The sequence below is a fragment of the Canis aureus genome, chromosome 32 (assembly GCF_053574225.1).
Source record: "Canis aureus isolate CA01 chromosome 32, VMU_Caureus_v.1.0, whole genome shotgun sequence".
NCBI lineage: Eukaryota > Metazoa > Chordata > Mammalia > Carnivora > Canidae > Canis > Canis aureus.
In genome coordinates, this window is record NC_135642.1 from 5295845 (window position 1) to 5316639 (window position 20795).

The window sequence follows — 20795 nt, forward strand, 5'->3', positions numbered from 1 at the left end:
TTTCCAACTATAGTTAATAAGCCATTTTTTCTGCTTCATTACATTAAAAAAGTATTAACCCTAAATGAATTGAATTTTAATTAAGATGTTTATTCTTCCAATAAAACCGAAAAATATAGAAATGTAAGGATGGAACATTTGATAATTTCAATATATATTATGAATATTTTAAAAATCTACAAAGTGAATTAATATCAACTTATTCTCGGGGCAGCCCCGGTGGCTCAGCGGTTTAGCACCGCCTTCAGTCCAGGGGTGATTCTGGAGACATAGGATCGAGTCCCACATCAGGCTCTCTGCATGGAGCCTGCTTCTCCCTCTGCCTGTGTCTCTGCCTCTCTCTCTGTGTCTCTCATGAATAAATAAATAAAGTCTTTTAAAAAAAACCTTATTCTGAATTGAAAAACATGAGTTTTGCACTAAAAAGCTTCATCATCATGATGGTTGCCTAGAAGGTCTGTCTGGATCTGATGTGTTTGGTCCTCAGTCTATTCATGACTGCTTTCATCTCCTGGTTCCTCAGAGTATAAATAATGGGGTTCACTAAGGGTGTGATAACTGAATAAAACACAGAAAGAAATCTATCCACTGAAAAGCCACTGAATGGCCAAGCTTAAATGAAGATACATGGCCCAAAGAACAGAGTGACCACAGTAATGTGAAGAGACAGTGTGGACAGAGCCTTTGAGAGGGCACTAGAGGATTGCCATCGGATGGTTACCAGAATGACACTGTAGGAAATGAGCAGGAGCATAAAGCAGGTGAAAGACAACAGGCCACTGTCAGCAATTACTAGCAACTCCAGAACATAGGTCTCAGTGCAGGCAAGTTTTTGAATGAGAGGAAGGACAAAAAATATTGTCCACTATGTTGGAGCCACAGAAGGTCAAGGTGACAGTAAAAATCATCTGGCTCATCATATGCACAAAGCCAACAGCCCAGGACAGCAGCACAGAGCCCACAAGGACCTGGCAGTTTATGATGGGTGTGTAGTGAAGAGGTTTGCATATTGCAATGTACCGATCAACAGCCATGACTATGAGAAGAGTCATTCAGTGCCCCCTAAGAGGTGGAGGTAGAACATCTGAGCCATACAAAGAAATAGTTCTGTTCTCCCTGAGGAGATCTATGACCATCTTAGGGGTTGTGATTGTGGAAATAGACATAACCAGAAAGGAGAGGTTTCCAAAGAGGAAGTACATTGGTGTGGAGTACAGAAGTGAGTCAGAGGTCACAGTGACCATGATGAGAAGGTTTCCTGCCACAATAGCTGCATAGGACAACAAAAATATGAAAAAAAGAGAAAATCTCAAGTCCCCAAGTGTTGGTGAGTCCTAACAAAACAAACTCAGATTAATTGAACTATTAATTATATCCATCTTCTTTAGAAGATGTGGTATAGGGCAGCCTGGATGGCTCAGCGGTTTAGTGCCGCCTTCAGCCCAGGGCCTGATCCTGGAGACCCGGGATCGAGTTCCATGTCCGGCTCCTTGCATGGAGCCTGCTTTCTCTCTCTCTCTCTCTCTCTCTCTCTCTCTCTCAAATAAATAAATAAAATCTTTTAAAAAAAGAAGATGTGGTATATGTATACAATGGAATATTCCTCAGCCATTAGAAACGACAAATACCCACCATTTGCTTCAACGTGGATGGAACTGGAGGGTATTATGCTGAGTGAAATAAGTCAATCGGAGAAGGACAAACATTATATGGTCTCATTCATTTGGGGAATATACAAAAATAGTGAAAGGGAATAAAGGGGAAAGGAGAAAAAATGAGTGGGAAATATCAGGGAGGGAGACAGAACATGAGAGACTCCTAACTCTGGGAAAAAAACCTAGGGGTGATGGAAGGGGCGGTGGGCAGGGGGGGGGTGACTGGGTGATGGGCACTGAGGGGGGCACTTGATGGGATGAGCATTGGATGTTATGCTATATGTTGGCAAATTGAACTTCAATAAAAAAAATAATTATATCCATCTAGTCTAGTAGGGGTTTTCAGAAAGTTATTAACATGTAGAAAATCTGGAAAAAGTGATAATTTAACTTGTGATAGTATTGAAGATATAGACATATAGAAAGTATTTGATTCCTATAGAAAGAGAAACGATGAACATTTCTGAAAAATACATTTAATTAATTCAAGCAACATTCACATTACCAAATTTATTTTCAGCCAGAGAGGAACAAAATATAAGAAATTCATTGTAGAAATTTGTTTTTTTTTTAAGATTTATTTATGAGAGACACAGAGAGAGGCAGAGGGAGAAGCAGGCTCCATGCAGAGAGCCGGATGTGGGACTCGATTCCGGGACTCCAGGACCACACCCTGGGCTGATGGCAGGCACTAAACCGCTGAGCCATCCAGGGATCCCCCATTGTAGAAATTTGTAAACAGAGTTTACAGGCATAGGTCCATCTCCATAGTGATTTGTTGTTTCTGTCATAGTTTATGAGTCGATGAGTCATGAGTTCAATAGGCTGATGAGTAAAAGAGCCAAATGACCATTAGTCGAATGATTGAGTTCAAGTAGATAGTATGTAGTTGTGTAACTTTGTGGTGTAGGGCCCAGTATTAGATCTTTTGCATCTTCCCCCTTCCTAACTTAAAATACTCAAGTGCCTGGAAGTTGATATATTTTTCAGCAAATTGCTTCTATGAGCTCTAATGCATTATCACCCCTTTCTTTTATCCTAAATAGGTAAACCAATGATTTCACTTATTCCTGAAGCTTTAATCTGGTTACAACTTGTCATATATTCTTGTTGCCCCCCAAATTATAATAAAACAACCTTCCTAAAAAGTTTCTGGAGAAGACCATAAATGTTTCTCAGTGTCCGGGTTTCTGCCTTTCCTCCTCTCTCTCTCTCTCTCCTTCCCTCCCTTATATACTTCCTCACTCCCTTCCTTCTTTTATTCTTTTTCTTTCATTACTTCTTTTATTCTTCTTTCTTACTTCCTCCCCTCATCTTCCTTGTCTTCATCTTTTTTGCCCTCCTCCTCTTCCTTCTTCTGAATAGTGTTGTGTATCTAATTATTGATTTCTGAATAAAACTTGTGACCTCCACTGTTGAGTCTTTTTGCATGTTTTCCTGAATCTATTATTGCTGGGTTCTCGACTGGAGTTTTCTTTCTGGTCCCTTTACGTTGTATGCATAGATGATCTCTGAACAAACAACAGACCTTTAACAAGCAGTTTTTATGTTTCCTTGTCTCTTAAATGCTTATTATCCTTGTACCCAGTGCTTTCCTCAGATACAGTATCACACTGTGCAGACTGACTTGACTCATCTTGGCTCATACATCCTTAACAGTTGTACTCTGTGTTTCCACATGGAGCTCATACTGTTGGCTCACTTTTATCTACATTTCATTTTGATTTAGATCTTTTAGTCTCAGCTTTTTTTCCCTTTCTTTTCTTCTTTTAAAAAGACTGTTGGTGATGTACACCAAACACCCAGATCCAGTCTCATACATATTAATCACAAAAGCACATACTTATATAACATTCTAGTTCTGGAGCACCAAATCAGAATGTGGAAAATCTACTCTCTAAAACACTGGGGGTTATTCTGTATGTTAGTAAATTGAACACCAATAAAAAATTTTTTAAAAAATTTCCTTTTTTTTTTTTTTTTGCTTAATAACTTATGAAATATTCAGATGAACGTGAAAGAATCCTAACTCTGGGAAATGAACTAGGGGTGGTGGAAGGGGAGGTGGGCAGTGGGTGGAGGTGACTGGGTGACGGGCACTGAGGTGGGCACTTGATGGGATGAGCACTGGTGTTATTCTATATTTTGGCAAATTGAACACCAATAAAAAATAAATTTATTAAAAAAAGAATCAGGGGATCCCTGGGTGGCGCAGCGGTTTAGCACCTGCCTTTGGCCCAGGGCGCGATCCTGGAGACCCGGGATCGAATCCCACGTCGGGCTCCGGTGCATGGAGCCTGCTTCTCCCTCTGCCTGTGTCTCTGCCTCTCTCTCTCTCACTGTGTGCCTATCATAAATAAAAAATTTAAAAAAAAATTAAAAAAAAAAGAATCAGGCTAAACAATTTTTTAATGTTTTCTTTATAAAATGTTAAAAAAAAAAAGACAATCAAGAATAAAGATTTAAATTCTTGTCCTGGCCTCAACATTTCCTAGAGAAATATACTCTTAATTTTTTAAAAGTGATTTATTTTTCCATAAAAATGAAATGATATCTCACAGATTGCTATGAGACCCCAGGGTAATATATATAGAATATATTTGTATGTTTCATTAAGTACATGTAGGTCCTATGTATGTGCATTCATATAATTCTATCTTTAGCATTATCTAATTTTTTTTGATGATTGTAAGATATTCAAATCAGTAAGAACCACAGAAGAATTTTTACTAGGGTAAAAGAAGACAGGGTTGATAAAAACATTTCTATCTACGAAATATAAATGATGTAATTACCTAGCTGTCTTTTATAAAGATAGAGTATCATCATTGGTGTGTAATTAAATCTACATACTAGTTATGCATGATATGAAATTAAGTCAGTGTTTCCTATTTTCTTGATCTGAAATGTTATTAGATTACATTTTAGACTTGTCACAGCTACTAAACTTAGTCCAGGAAAAATCTAATTTTTCTACTGTTTTACAACATTCTAAATTATTTTGTTGTTTTTTTATCCCACGGAGATTAAACTAAATCAATTTAATATTGCAAAAACATAAACTTGAATTGTAAATCTGACCCCTAAAATCAGGAATGTCAGTGCTATTTATCAATCAGACTGGCTCTTCTTACTGGAAATAGATACATTTGTCCATTTACTAGTTGATCAAAATTATTTTTTACTATTGCCCTCATGATCAGATAATATGCTTTTCATTCAGCTCTAAGTTTCTATAAAATTCAGTTCTGAATTTCTCTTTTATTTTACTGTACAAATGCAGTTTGTTATTAATACCGATATTTAAACCTACCAGTTCTAGCTGAGGAGTGGTCTCTTCAAACACATGCAGACACAGTGAGATCCTGCATATATATTGTTTATCTTTTTTACCCCCATGAATATATGTGACATTCATTTGCAGGTAAAAAAAAAAAAGGACAAGAATCATATACATAATGTGCTGACTGGTGATCAACACCCAAAGGGAATTATTAACATAAACATGCTAGTGTTCCCTAGAGTTCAGAACAAGGACTTACTCTCTCATTATTTAAGTGGATGGTGAATTCACCAAGTGGATCAGCCATGTGAACCTTTTCTATTAAGTGCTTTGACAAACTCAAGTGTTTTTGCTTGGAGCATGATGAATGCATTTGTAGAAAATGAATATTATAGATAATAGATTTGAAGAGATTTTAATTCTATCAATTTGATTTAATCATTATGAATATTCATGATTAATTTGGTAATTGAATTCATTTATTCAAGTAAAATTAGAATAGTGCCCACACTGAGCAAGACATATAAGGAAATTCATGGTATGGACCATTTCTTAACAGAGATAAATCTCTTTTTACCATGTTAAGGGGAGAGAGAGAGTAGAGAGAGCTTGAGTGAGCAAACAAGGGAATCTTTACCTTGGTAATCAATAAATGATTAATGGTAATCAATAAATAATTACTTAGTGGAATTTTGCAATCAACCATTCTAAAGATACAGAATTTTGCTAGTTCTTTATTAATTATATAGAACTTCATGATGACTCAAAAGTATTAAGAAAGATCTGTAGCAAAAACTTTATAAAACAATGAAGTTAACCAAGTAAAATTCTAAAGGCCAATGACATAACAATATATGAATGCAGATGAGTTCATACGCTACAGAAATTTTTCTGTATTTACTCATATATAACTTTTCCATGTTGCTCCAATTAAAATTCTCTTGAAAAGATTACAAGAAAGTGACGGTAGTAAATATACAATAAATCTGGTGTCACATTCATTTCCTAAGCCCATAGCAGACATTGTTAATAGATTCCTCATACTTTTTGATCCTTCCCAGAAATTTTTTTAAAAATTTAGTTCCTTATCCTCATACTTTTTGATACCTCCCAGAAAATTTTTTAAAAATTTAGTTCCTTATCCTCATACTTTTTGATCCCTCCCAAAAATTTTTTTAAAAATTTAGTTCCTTATACAGCCACTAACAATTAGAATTACCATGAAAAATAAACCTTTTAAAAATATTTATGGATGAGTTGCTTGGGTGGCACAGTCAAGTGTCTGCCTTCGATTCAGGTCATGACCCCAAGGTCCTAGGATCTAGTCCCTCATTGGACACCTTGATCAGCAGAGTCTACTTCTCTTTCTCTCTGCCGCTCCCCCTCCCCCCTGCTCTCTCTCTGTCAAATAAATAATAAATTAATAAACAAATAAATAAAATCAATCTTAAAACAATATTTATGGAGGGGAAATATATGCCACAGTTTAGTGTGGCATTTTAGGAGATGATTACAAGAAGAAGATTCTTAAATATAGAAATCATAAAGATAATAGTAGAACAATATTTGGGTGCTATGGCTTGATTACCCAAACCAGTTGGTAAGGATGGTACACATAGAATTTTTCAGAAGAAATCTAAACTATTAAGAACACATGGTCTAGGGCCAAACCAAAGTAGAGCAAAGACACTCACAAAGGATGAAGAAGGGAATAAGGAGGGAAAATATAGAAATTTCATATTCAAGGTATATTTCAAAGCTCTTGCACAGCAAAGGAAGCTATCAGCAATACAAAAAGGTAACCTACTGAATGGGGGAAGATATTTGGGAGTGATATAGCCAATAAGGGGTCAATATCCAAAATATGTAAAGAATTTAAACAACTCAACACCAAAAAAAAAAAAACCAAACAGTCCAATTAAAACGGGCAGAGGAAGAATCTATACTCTAAAAACTACAGAGCACCTATGAAAGAAATCAAGGAAGGCATAAAGAGATGGAAAAACATTCCAAGCTAATGGATTGGAAGAATTAATATTGTAAAAATGTCAATTATCCAGGGCAATTTACACATTTAATGCAATCCCTATCAAAATACCATGGACTTTCTTCAGAGAGTTGGAACAAATAATCTTAAGATTTGTGTGGAATCAGGACAGCCTGGGTGGCTCAGTGGTTTATTGCAACATTCAGCCCAGGGCCTGATCCTGGAGACCTGGGATCAAGTCTGATGTCGGGCTCCCAGCACGGAGCCTGCTTCTTCCCCTGTCTCTCTCTCTCTCTCTCTCTCTCTCTCTCTCTCTGTCTCTCATGAATAAATAAAATCTTAAAAAAAAGATTTGTGTGGAATCAGAAAAGACCCTAAATAGCTGGGAGAATATTGAAAAAGAAAACCATAGCTGGGGGCATCACCATGCCAGATTTCAGGTTATACTACAAAGCTGTGATCATCAAGACAGTGTGGTACTGGCACAAAAACAGACACATAGATCAATGGAACAGAATAGAAAATCCAGAAATGGGCCTTCAACTCTGTGGTCAACTAATATTCGACAAAGCAGGAAAGATTATCCACTGGAAAAAGGACAGTCTCTTCAATAAATGGTGCTGGGAAAATTGGACAGCCATATGTAGAAGAATGAAACTAGACCACCCCCTTACGCCATACACAAAGATAAACTCAAAATGGATGAAAGATCTAAATGAGAGAAAAGAATCCATCAAAATCCTAGAGGATAACACAGGCAATAGCCTTTTTGAACTTGGCCACAGCAACTTCTTGGGGAAACAAAAGCAAAAATGCACTATTGGGACTTAATCAGGATAAAAAGCTTCTGCACAGCAAAAGAAACAGTCAACAAAACTAAAAGACAACCTACAGAATGGGAGAAGATATTTGCAAATGACACATCAGATAAAGGGCTAGTATCCAAGATCTATAAAGAACTTACTAAACTCAACAGCCAAGAAACAAACAATCCAATCATGAAATGGGCCTAAGACGTGAACAGAAATTTCACCAAAAAAAACATACACATGGTCAACAAGCACATGAGAAAATGCTCCACATCACTGGCCACCAGGGAAATACAAATCAAAACCACAATGAGATACCACCTCACACCAGTGAGAATGGGGAAAATTAACAAGGCAGGAAACAACAAATGTTGGAGAGGATATGGAGAAAGGGGAACCCTCTTGCACTGTTGGTGGAAATGTGAACTGGTACAGCCACTCTGGAAAACTGTGTGATGGTTCCTCAAGGAGTTAACAATAGAGCTACCCCTACGACCCAGCAATTGCACTGCTGGGGATTTACCCCAAAGATACAGATGCAGTGAAACACTGGGACACCTGCACCCCAATGTTCATAGCAGCAATGTCCACAATAGCCAAACTGTGGAAGGAGCCTCGATGTCCATCAAAAGATGAATGGATAAAGAAGATGGGGTATATGTATACAATGGAATATTACTCAGCCATTAGAAACAACAAATTCCCACCATTTGCTTCAACGTGGATGGAACTGGAAGGTATTGTGCTGAGTGAAATAAGTCAATCAGAGAAGGACAATTATCTTATGGTTTCACTTATATGGGGAATATAAGAAATAGTGAAAGGGATTATAGGAGGAAGGAGAAGAACTGAGTGGGAAAAATTAGAGAGAGAGACAAACCATGAGAGATTCCTAACTCTGAGAAACAAAGGGTTGTGGAAGGGGAGGTGGGTGGGGGGATGGGGTGACTGGGTGATGGGCACTGAGGAGGGCACTTGATGGGGTGAGCACTGAGTGTTATACTGTATGTTGGCAAATTGATTTTAAATAAAAAATTAAAATAATAAATAAAATAAAAAACTAAGTACTGAAACTCAGAAAAAAGTGGGCAGAGGACCTGCATAGATATTTTCTAAAGCCATGCAGGTGCTCAACAGACCCATGCAAAGATGCCCAACATTACTAATCAACAAGGAAATACAAATCAAAACCACAATGACATATTACCTTACACATGTCAGAATGGCTAGAATCAAAAAGAGATGTAACAAGTAACAAGTGGTATTGGTGAAGACTTAAAAATAAAGGAACTAGGGATCCCTGGGTGGCGCAGCGGTTTGGCGCCTGCCTTTGGCCCAGGGCGCGATCCTGGAGACCCGGGATCGAATCCCACGTCGGGCTCCCGGTGCATGGAGCCTGCTTCTCCCTCTGCCTGTGTCTCTGCCTCTCTCTCTCTCTCTCTGTGACTATCATAAATTAATTAATTAATTTTTTAAAAAAAGGAACTCTTGTAGTATGTTGGTGGGAATGTAATTGATGCAGCCCCTAAGGAAAACATCTCAAAAAATTAAAAATGTAATTACAATATGACCCAATAATTCCATTTCTGGCTATTTAATTAAAGAAAATGAAAACACTAATTTAAAAATATATATCTATCCTTACATTTATTGCAGCATTATTTACAACAGCCAAGATATGGAAGCAACCAGTGTCCATTAGTAGATGAATGGATAAGGAAGATATAGTATATATAGACAATGGAATATTACTCAGCCATCAAAGAGAATGAAGTCTTGCCGTTTACAATAGCATGGATGGACCTAGAGGGGGTTATGTTAAGTGAAATGAGTCAGAGAGAGACGAATACCATATTATTTCTCATATGTGGATTCTAAAAAATAAAACAAATGACTTTAGAAAACAAACAAAAAGCAAATTAGACATATAAATACAGAGAACAAAATGATGGTTGCCAGAGATAAGGTCAGTAGGGGGATGGAAAAATAGGTGAAGGTGAGTGGAAAATGCAGGCATATAGTTAGGGAAAGAACAAGTCACAGGGAATAAGAGGCACAGCATAAGGAGGAGTCAATAATATTGTGATAGTGTTGTATGGTGACAAATGGAGTTACACTTCTGATGAGCATAGGATATGTATAAATTTGTCAAGTCACTATGTTGTACACCTGAAACCTATGTAATACGTGTTTCAATTATACTCAAATAAATTTCATGATAAAAAAACAAAAACATATTAAAATATTTTAAAAACTGAGAATTTAATTTTTAAAGTACATCAAAAGAGATGATCCCCAAGATGTTCAAGTAATTTTAGGTTTTCTATTTGCTTTTGGAAGTCTTTACATCCTCCACAAACTCATGTATTATTATTATTGTTGTTATTATTTAAATATTACTTAATGTTATTGTATTTAATAAATTCACACTTACTATCTGAAAGAGCCCACTACTCCCTCTGCTTTTACTTTTGCTACATTATATTCTTTACTTAAGAGGATGGAGATATACCAAACTGTAATATACATGGGATCCCAACCTTCTCATTCTCAAAGCATATTAATGATTTTATATTGACAATAAAAAGGAATCCACTAGCCTGAAAATGCTGGTATTTTCCTTTCTATAAAATCTAAGCATAGGTACTCTCTCTTTTATTCATCAATCTCCTTTATAAAGGTCCGTCTTTAATACTTATGAACTCCTTCTCACTTAACAGTATCTAGGTGCACTGGCCTTTGCCTGGAGTGCTCCTTTCCCTGCTTAAGTGTCTAATTCTAGAGCTTTTTAAATGTGTTGGTATGACTGTCTCCCCTTAAAGTGGTCTTCTGAGACCACCACACAGAACATAGATCCCTCCTGTTGGTTACTCTCTCTGCAACAGGGACCAGGTCTGTATCTCTAGCCATGTACCTGTATTGCTTTGGACAGGGTTGGTACCTACTAATGAAGAATGGGAGAAGGATACTCAACAGTCTTTGCTACATGGTCTAGCCTCATTGCTAACCTCTTCACTGATGATGATGCTATCTCTAAAAGTTTTTTTCAGCTTCATGAGCATTTAACTGCTTATCCATTTTCAGACTGTTGCCAGAGGAAAGTTGAATTTTCTTATGTTTTTCTAATAATTCCTAACAAGTATAATGACAGTATCAGTATTTTATGAGTGGTGACATTCTATGATTTTTAAAGTCATGAATCAGACACTTTATCCTTGCATTTCTACAATTTCTCTCTCTTTTTAAATAATTGGATAAATTATTATATAAATAATTATATATATATTTGAATTTTATATATATAATTCAAAAAGTAAGATTATTCAAACTGATAAGGATAGTTAAACAGTTTGAACATCCTAGATTTTTTTCTCTAAGAATAATTTATTTGGCTTGGATTGCTGGATTATTTTTTTAAGATTTTATTTATTTATTCATGAGAGACACAGAGAGAGAGAGAGAGAGAGAGAGAGAGGCAGAGACACAGGCAGAGGGAGAAGCAGGCTTCATGCAGGGAGCCCGACGTGGACCCGATCCCAGGTCTCCAGGATCAGGCCCTGGACCGAAGGCAGCACTAAACCACTGAGCCACCCTGGCTGCCCGATTGCTGGATTATTATCTTAATTTCCAGTAGTCATTTGTATAGTGTTTCTGATTTTTGTATTTTTCCCAGTTGTAAAAAAATCAGATATGTTCCAGTTTAATTTTCCCCTATCAGCTCTCCCTTCAGTTATCATTTTGGCATTTGTATTTATCACTTATGGATACATTTAAGGTTTTTACTGAAAATCATGTGATGTGGTCTGTAGGTAGACTAACAGGTCAGGATAAGTAACCTACCAGTTTGCACTTGGACTTCAGAAGTAACATCAACATGAGATGGATGCTTAATCTTCATCATCCAGTGATTTTATTTCCTGCTCTGAACTTCAGAAGACAGCAGTGTATCAATGTGTCCCTTGGTAGGAGGCACAAAGGAGAAAACTCATTTGATTGTTTTAGATTCCACAGAGACTAGTGGTAAAAAAAAAGTAATTGGGATTGTTAAAATAGACTTTGGACATTATAGAAATGAGACACCATTTTTCATTCATAAAATTGATAATACTTTAAAAACAATATTCAATACTCAGGTGGGCAGTGGAAATAGAGGACTAGAGTTGAATGATGAGCATTGCATGAGGTTTATTCTTTTTTGTAGTTTGTTTTCTACAGAGAGTTTTGGTAAATGTGATGTTTAGGAAAATATAAATATTCCAGATTATTTTAATTCTAAATTACATTAAGGCTGAAATTTTCACAGTTAAACTCTACTTTCTCTGGAATTTATTGACAGATAATGTGAGATAATTTTTTATCATTGCTATTAAATAACAATAATTCAGCCCACTAAATTCTTAGTGAATTTTTTATGCTTTCTTTATAACCTTTTAAATTTGCCAATAGACCCCAGTCTTTAGGTATGTTCATTATTGTTTTGTTTTCTCTGATAATATTTGAGGAAATACTACATATTTTACTATTCATTATGTTTATAGTATATTTAGTATACGGAAGATCAAGTCTGCCCTCATTGTTTTATTCATTGACTATTTTCTTGGCTATTTTCATATCCTTTTATTCTAAATTACATTTACTTTCTTTTTTTAAAAAAAGATTTTATTTATTTATTCATGAGAGACACAGAGAAAGAGAGGCAGAGACACAGGCAGAGGGAGAAGCAGGCTCCATGGAAGGAGCCTGCTGCGGGACTTGATCCCAGGGTCCCAGGATCATGCCCTGGGCTGAAGGCAGGCGCCAAACTGCTAAGCCACCCAGGGATCCATACATTTACTTTCTAAAGTTAAAACAAGTTCTACTGACACTTTGACATCACAGTATAAAACTTACAAGAAATGCAGAAAAATGAACAGAATTACGAAATTGAGTCTTTCATGCAAAAGGATTTTATGTAACTTGAAATGTTTGCCTACTTATGGCATAATTTTCTCACCTTTATTACTAACATATTTTTTAGCACAACTTTTGTTATATGTAATTTTGCCTATTTCCTACTTTGATGCTTTATTTAATGTGATCTTTTTCTTTATAATAATTGATTTTATTGCTTTTGTTTCCATTTTTTCCATTTTAAAGTTATAAATGGTATCACTGTGGAAATCTTATTTGTAATTTTTTCCCAATTCATTGTCTTCTTTGTTTCAGGTTACTTGTAAAAATCATCTACAAATATTAATAACATATTTTTTCTAATACATTTCTTGTACCTCATGCCATTAACTAGAGTTTTAGAGCAATGTTGAATGACAGTGATAATAACAAGCTATTGCAGAACTTGTTAATCTCCCAAACATGACCCTTCCTTCTTTCTTGAAAATGAAAGCTAATTTTCTTGGGATCAGGTGTCTGTGCACTTCCATGGAATCTCCAGTCCCATCCACAAAGCTGCATCTTACTATTTGGGGCTAATCACAGTTTTCATTTTCCTCATCAGTGACGAGGTTAGCAATGAGGCTAGACCATGTAGCAAAGACTGTTGAGTATCCTTCTCCCATTCTTCATTAGTAACAGACACCTCAATTCGTTAAGTGTTATTTGTGAAGCCTTCCCTGCAAGTAATAATGGCCAATAACATAAAAGTAAACAATATTATCAGGCAGGTACTTGCTTAAAATTCTTTATAAGGGCTGACTCCTGGGAGGGTAATGCTCTTTCCCTCTCCCCAACTCCATATTTACCCAGGCCTAATTGGAAAAGTGTTAGTTTTTATACTAATATTAAATAATATAAATGCTTATAGTTTAATGCTATCAGTTAAACATTGTACAAACAGAAGGATGTTAAGTAATTTCTCAAGTGACAAAATATCTGAGTTGGTAACAGGAAATGTCCAGGGAAACCAAAGGTGAGCATCTACTGGAAGAAACCACCAAATCTAAGCTGGAGGGACAAGAGAAGACAGTCTTACCACAGCCCAAGGGTGTGGTCATATGTTCATTTTCTTCTCCCTGAACAAATTTCCATAAACATAGAGGCTTCATCGTACTCAAACTTGGTATCTCAAGTTATGTAGGTCCAAAATCCAACATTGGTCTCACTGGGATACAGTCAAGTTGTTGGCAGAACTATATTTTTTATTGGAGGCTTTGAGGGAGAAACTTTCCCAGACTCATGCTGGCTATGAGCCAAATTTAGTTCCAGATGGTTGTGGAATAACATTTCCTTACTGATTTTTAGTCAGGGGTTATTCCCACTTTCTGGGCATTGCCTACATGACTTGGTCATATCTTCTTCCTCTTCAAAGCCAAAAACAGTGCATCAACGCCTCCTCAAGTCTCATCCTACTTGGCTTCTTTTTTCTTTCTATGGATTCATGAAAGATTCAGTGCCTTTAAATATTCATTAGATTGAGTCCGCCCAGATTATCCAGGGTAATCATGCCATCTGAAGGTTTATAAACAATCACATCTTCAAAGTTCATTTTTCCATATAAGACAACATATTCATAAGTTCCCTGACTAGGGTGTGGACTTCTTTGGGAGACCTTTATTCTGGTTATAAAAGCTTATATACAAAAGTTGGAAGTGTTGTGGCCCATTTCACTAGGAAGGCTAGAGCCATGGAAGTGTTTCTGAGTTCCGGAGGGAGCCACAGAAGAAGTACTGCAGATGTTTGGGCTAAGGCAGTGTGTGTGTGGGGTGGGGGGTGGGGGTGTGTATTCTTTGTTTTCCTTTCTTCCCACCCTATGTTAATCTAGTGACACTTATTTGTAAACACCTGGAGGTCAAGTGTCTTAGGGTCCTGGAAATGCGGTTTTCATGGATAAGGACTGCTTATAATATGGAGCAAACTTTTAGAAGTAAAAAGGATGGATTGGAAGGAAAGTGGGCCTATAATGGCACACATCCTTTATTATGCAGTCTTTCTAGAATACAAATGTGGTGTGGTGAATTTTTATAGACATTTTGTGACAAATTATTTAAAAAGGCCACACATACAGGAGGTTTTGGAGTCTCTGGTGATACTGTGGCACTACTATAGCAACATTGGACTAAGATGTTATGAATTTGTTTTATACTAGAAAATAAAACTCTGTCTATTTTAATTATAACACTGGAATCCTGCTTAATTATTAGCAGACCCACAGCTAATAACACAGTTTTAGTCAAGGACATGTGATATACAGTTACTTAAGGAAAGTTAAGAGAATTTTCAATATTCCTAAATAGCTCATAAGAAACACAACATTTTCCCTTCACAGATTAAGTCACTGTGAAGGATAAAGTATGAGGACAAAAACCTCATTCACTGAAGATGGCAGGGTCCTGCCACATTTGTGAAATTTGTGGGGGTTTATATAGGGAAGTATGCTGAGACATCAGCTTAAAAGTTAAAGTATTGCATCTTGCACCTCAATCACTATACCACTAAGAAGAAAGCATAATGTCTGCTAGTCTTCTCCAAGTTCTAGAGGCAGTATATTCCAGCTTATATATATTGCTCATTTGTTGATTTATCTGAGGATTCTAGTGTTTGTGAACTTAGTTCAGGAAAAGCAGCCTAGTAGATTTACTAGTAGCCTTACTACTATGGCCATAGGTCCAGGCAATTTCTACAGTATTGAAGTTATCTATGCTGGGAAACAGACCATTTATAAAGTTTTCCATGCCCTCATAGGAGAATCATAATGTAGTTTCATAAGATTATATAGCAAGCCTATGCCATGTGCAGCAGAGAATTATGCATGAGTGGAAATCAGCTCCTGTCTTTCCTCTATGCCCAAGGAGGAAAGGACCATGTGACCATAGAACTTCAACTGTCTTTTGAGATGGAGCTATTCTTCATGTTCTGTGTTGTTTTATATTAAGACTGACTAGAGGGCATCCCAATTTTCAAATCATATGCTGCTATCTTGTGATGGCATCCTCTAGGATGTAGTGTACACTCTTATTTATTGACATTATATATAATTTGTTCCCAATAAGAAGAATCTGCAGGCCTTCATGGAATATTCCCCATATATCTTCATTCCCTGTAAAACATGTGTAGAATTTATGCTTTCTTTTCCACAGCTTCAGGCTCTCTATTTCTAGTTCTGGGATATGCTTTCACCAGTAATGCAGTAAGATTTCTATTAGCTTTAAGCTCAATCACTTTTCAATTTTCTTTCCCAGAAGCACAGAGGCAAAGAAAGGTGTTACCATCTTATAAAGGATCATTTACCTTGATCACTCGAAAAAGTAGTACTGCTACTATACAAGGATCATGGAAGATTTTTCTTAAATCCAAATTGAAATGTGCAATTGAACTATTCTACTTCTGATGTGAAAAAAGTGCATTGGATACTATTACTAACAAAGATGACATTGAAGAAGAAAAGATTAGTTAACATGAAGACATAGCAGTAGCACTATACAAATGAAACAGTAGAATAAAAATAATTTTATTATATAAATCTCTTTAAAAGATAAATGACTATACATAGCAAAGATAATGGCAATATATTGCTTAATATATTATCTCAATAGATAATCATAGACATTAATACAAAACAATACAAACATCAGGGCCAAGAGAAGGAAGTACACTATTGTAACTTTCTTACATGATATCTGAAAAGATAAAATTTGAAGTTAGACTGTTGATACCGTAAAATGTTCAGTATGTATTTGCAACCCTAAAATAAACACTAAGAACCTCAAGAAAAAGATAGCTAAGAAGTCAAGATTATTAATATGAAAAAAACTAAAAGGTAGAAAGAAGATAAAAGTAACACTCAAGTATCCAAGAAAATACATAAAAAATACAAAACTGAAAAACTCCAGATAATAAAATATAAAGATCATCAATTTTAAGTGAATTGTGTCTATTATCATGATATTGTAAATGAACTAACAATGTATTTAAAGGCAATGATTATTGTATTGGATAGATATATATTACCACCACTAAAAATAAAGACCTATGTAGATGAAAAATAAAAGGATAGTGAAAGAAAAATTGTTAATATATTACTATCTAACCAGATTGTGTTATAACAACTTACTCTTGCATTGTAACAAATTACCACAAACTCAGTGACTTAAAATAGCAAAAATTTATTATCTTATAATTCTTTAAGTTCTCCTTGGGCTACACTCAGAGTTATCAGAGTTGCATTCCTTTCTGGAGACCTTATGAAAAAAATCTCTTTCCTTGTCTTTCACAATTAAACCAAAAGGAAGGGGAAAATGTGGAAAAAATATGAATAAATATAGAACGTTTGACAAGAAAGCAAAACATAATCCAATCATATCAATAATAATCCTATTACAGGTCTATTATATAGAATAATTGTCAAGCATTTCCACATATATATATAAAACTATACAAACCCAACAAGGCATCATACTATTTTTGTACAGTCAGTACTTAGTATATACTTAATTACATATATCAACATATTTGACAAACTACTACATTCCTTTCTGTCATCTTGAAATGTACCAATTCATAAGATCTTTGTACCCTTGCACTTGTCATCCTCTCTCTAGAATTTTCTGTCCCCATGTAATTCCACGGGTATTTCTTTCAGGTTGTCTGGATATCAGCTAACCACCACTCTAAAAGACCTTGCTTAACAACCAAAAGCAAAGTAACAACCATCTCCTGGTCAAACTCTATCATAAAATTATTTTTATTTGCTTCAGTTCACTATCTCTTTTGGATATCATGGGTTGCTTTTAATATAATAGTTTAATCTATGTTTATCCACTTGACTATAACCCCAAGAGACCTGGAATCTTACCTGCCTTATTTACATAGCTAGAATAGTGCCTGAAAATTGCAAGTACTTAATAAATGTAGTGTTGGGTAAAATGACTGATTCAGTGCATTAATGAATAAATTATTTCATTAATTCCAGCTATATTTTCTCCTTTATTGCTTGTCCTATCATTCTATTCCATTCAGCAAGCCATGTGACGACTCAATAACCTCTTCATGGAAGCTTTCACTTCTTGGTTGCGAAGCGTATAAATCACAGGGTTCATCAAAGGAAAGATGACTGTGTGAAAGAGAGAAACTACTTTGTCAGCTGGGAAGGCTCTGAAGGGTCGAGTGTAGATGAAGATGGCAGGTCCAAACATGAGAAACACAATGATAATGTGTGTAGTACATGTGGAAAAAGCCTTGTTCTTCCCTTCAGAGGAGTGTCCCTTCACACGGCAGAGGATGACTGCATAGGAGGCCAGAAGTCCCAGGAAGCACAGCAGAGTGAGCAGGCCACTGTTGGAGACCATCAAGAGCTCCACCACAAAGGTGTCTGTGCAGGCCAGCTTGATGACTTGCGGCACATCACAGAAGAAGTTATCCAACTGGTTGGGGCCACAGAACGGCAAGTGGAGAATAAGGGCTACTTGTACAATGGAATGAGCAAATCCCCCAAGCCACAGGGCCAGCAGCAAGATGTAGCAGACTCTAGGGTTCATGATGGTGGAATAGTGCAAGGGATGACAGATGGCGATGTAGCGGTCAAAGGCCATCACAACAAGAAGGAACATTTCCCCCGCCCCCAGGAAGTGCAAGAAAAAGAGCTGAGTGATGCAACCTCTGTAGGAGATTATTTTCTTCTTGGAGAGGAAGTCCACCAGCATCCTGGGAGCCACAATGAAAGAGTAGGATGCATCCAGGAAAGCCAAGTTTCCCAGAAAGAAGTAGAGGGGGGCTGTGAGGCCAGGGTCTGATCTGATGGTGAGGATGATAAGGAAGTTTCCAGGGAGGATGATGAGATAGAAACCTAAGACAAGCACGAAGACCAGGAGCTGAACATGTTGAGACTGGGTCAGACCCAAGAGAATGAAGTCTGTCAACACTGTGCTGTTCTCTGTCTCCATCCCTCCTCTGTCTGCAGAATAACAGAGAACAAAATATATCTGTTATGATCACCTTTCCATCTACTCCATAGCTCTTCTCCAGAGAAAAACATTTACCACATCAAACACTTGCCTAGCTGAAAAAAAAAATGCATGTCCCAAAACAGGTGACGTTTTGAGTTGACCTTTCTACTCTTCCCTTCTAGATCTCCCCCTAAGATGTTGTTCTCATAACCACACTCATTCCCACTTGCCCATGTGCTTCTATATAATTGTACTCCTCTAGGACTCTGGCTATGTTGCTTGAGGTGTAGTCAGAATTTCCTGATTAAAACAAAAGTTAGAGCAGCCCCGGTGGCTCAGTGGTGTAGCGCCGCCTTCAGCCCGCAACAGGATCCTGGAGATCCGGGAGTCCTGCATCAGGTTCCCGGCATGGAGCCTGCTTCTCCCTCTGCCTGTGTCTCTGCCTCTCTCTCTGTGTATCTGTCATGAATAAATAAATAAAATCTTTAAAACAAATAATTAAAACAAAAGTTAATCATTATTGTATTTGTCAGGGTTGTTTTGTTTTTGTTTTTGTTTTTGTTTTTGTTTTTTTTTTTTGAATAGTGTTGGCGCACTGTCTCTAGTATTTAGGTTTGTTGCTGGGTTTGGGTCAGTTCTCTTCATTCTCACAGAGCACAGTGCTTTTCCAAGTGCTTCTTTTCTTTGGTTCCTATAAAATCCCCAGTTCCTGGTTGGTAGCTTTATGTCTTGTTTTCTAAATGTGTCTTCCTTACTTGTTCCTATTGCACTGTTCTGCTTCAGTGCCTTTGTGCATCTTTGTTCCAAACTGGTTTAGGGTCTCAAATAAGAATCTTACATTCTGCTAACACAGAGGTATTCCCCTAGGTACACCCTTGGTTGGCTCCCAATCCTGCATCCACTACACACCCTTTTCAAAAATCCTAATTTTTAAAAAAGATTTTTTTTATTTATTCATGAGAGAAACAGAGAGAGAAAGAGAGGCAGAGACACAGGCAGAGGGAGAAGCAGGTTCCATGTAGGGAACCTGATGTGGGACTCGATCCTGGGTCTCCAGGATCATGCCCTGGGATGAAGGTGGCACTAAACTGCTGAACCACCCAAGCTGCCCCAAAAATCCTAATTAACGAATCCAGTTTTATTTGCTTGCCATGCATCCATTACCTACTCTTTCCTCAGATCTCAGAATGATAGCCAAATGATATCCTTCCCACAAATATTTTCAAAAAAACTTATCAGAATATATAAAATATTTTGAATATCTCAGCTAACAAAATCAAAACATGATAGCATTGAAATTGGCCATATAGAATATTTAGTATGACATACTCATTGAATAGATGAGAAAAATAAAGCAATTGCAGTTAAGATTTTTAGTGTTGCAATCACTTCTTCATTCTCATTCACAAGTGGTAAGAAAAATAAAGCTGTGTATTCCTCAGTTTAAACTTATTAGGACATTAATAATTATTGTCTATACATTGATATTATTTAGGTAATCACAATTTTGCTTGCATAAATATTTCCCCTCTTGAGGCTGTAATCTGGTCTAAATAAGAATTCTATTTAGAGATTTATTTACTGGTTATTTTCTAATTTGTATATTACTATAATTGTAGAAATGTATTTTATAAGCAAAGATTCATATATTGTGATTTTTATTCATGTCTGACTGTTGGTGTGAATTATTTAAAAAATGAAAGATTGCTAATTGTAACAATATGATATATAATGTGATATATAACAAAATTTGTCTGGATTTTGAATTATATGTAATGTTGTTTTTCAAAAGTACTAGGAATACAATGGAATACAGTTTGACAATAAAGAGGAATGACAGATTGTGACATGCTACAACATGGAGAAACTAAAAAGCATTATGCTATATGACAGGAACCAGGCACAAAGGACCATGTATTGTTCTATTCAATTTTTGAAAATCTGCAAACAAGGTAAATTGATGGAGACAGAAAGTAGAAAACTGGTTGCCTAGGTCTATTGATGGAATAAAGAGTAACTGCTAATATGAATTTTCTCTTTGAGGTGATGAAAATGCTCTAAAATTTATCACGGTGATACTTGCATAACTCTGAAAATACACTTAAAACCATTGAAGTATACACCCTAAATGGTAAATGGTGTGCTATGTTGATTATAGCTCAATAAATCTTTTTTTAAAAAGAT

The 20795-nt window shown here is 36.3% G+C and overlaps 2 protein-coding genes and 1 pseudogene across 2 annotated transcripts in view; all 3 read right to left on the reverse strand.

Annotated features, from left to right (window-relative positions):
- Positions 1-448: 448 nt before the first annotated feature.
- LOC144303643 (olfactory receptor 4L1-like) lies at positions 449-1379 on the reverse strand (annotated as a pseudogene).
- A 2508-nt stretch (positions 1380-3887) lies between these two features.
- LOC144302912 (olfactory receptor 4F3/4F16/4F29-like) overlaps positions 3888-20795 on the reverse strand; it is a 113063-nt gene continuing 96155 nt past the window's right edge. The window contains exon 4 of the mRNA XM_077880429.1: positions 3888-4002. The gene's annotated coding sequence lies outside the window, so the exon portion shown is untranslated. The remainder of the gene's footprint in view (positions 4003-20795) is intronic.
- Positions 16772-19061, reverse strand: LOC144303634 (olfactory receptor 4N5). Its single transcript, XM_077882083.1, has one exon. It carries the CDS (start codon positions 18606-18608, stop codon positions 17682-17684), a length of 927 nt encoding a protein of 308 aa, XP_077738209.1. The 5' UTR covers positions 18609-19061; the 3' UTR covers positions 16772-17681.

Excerpts from the sequence above, each read along its gene's own strand:
- LOC144303634 (XM_077882083.1), bottom strand. The coding sequence starts at position 18,608 with ATGGAGACAGAGAACAGCACAGTGTTGACAGACTTCATTCTCTTGGGT.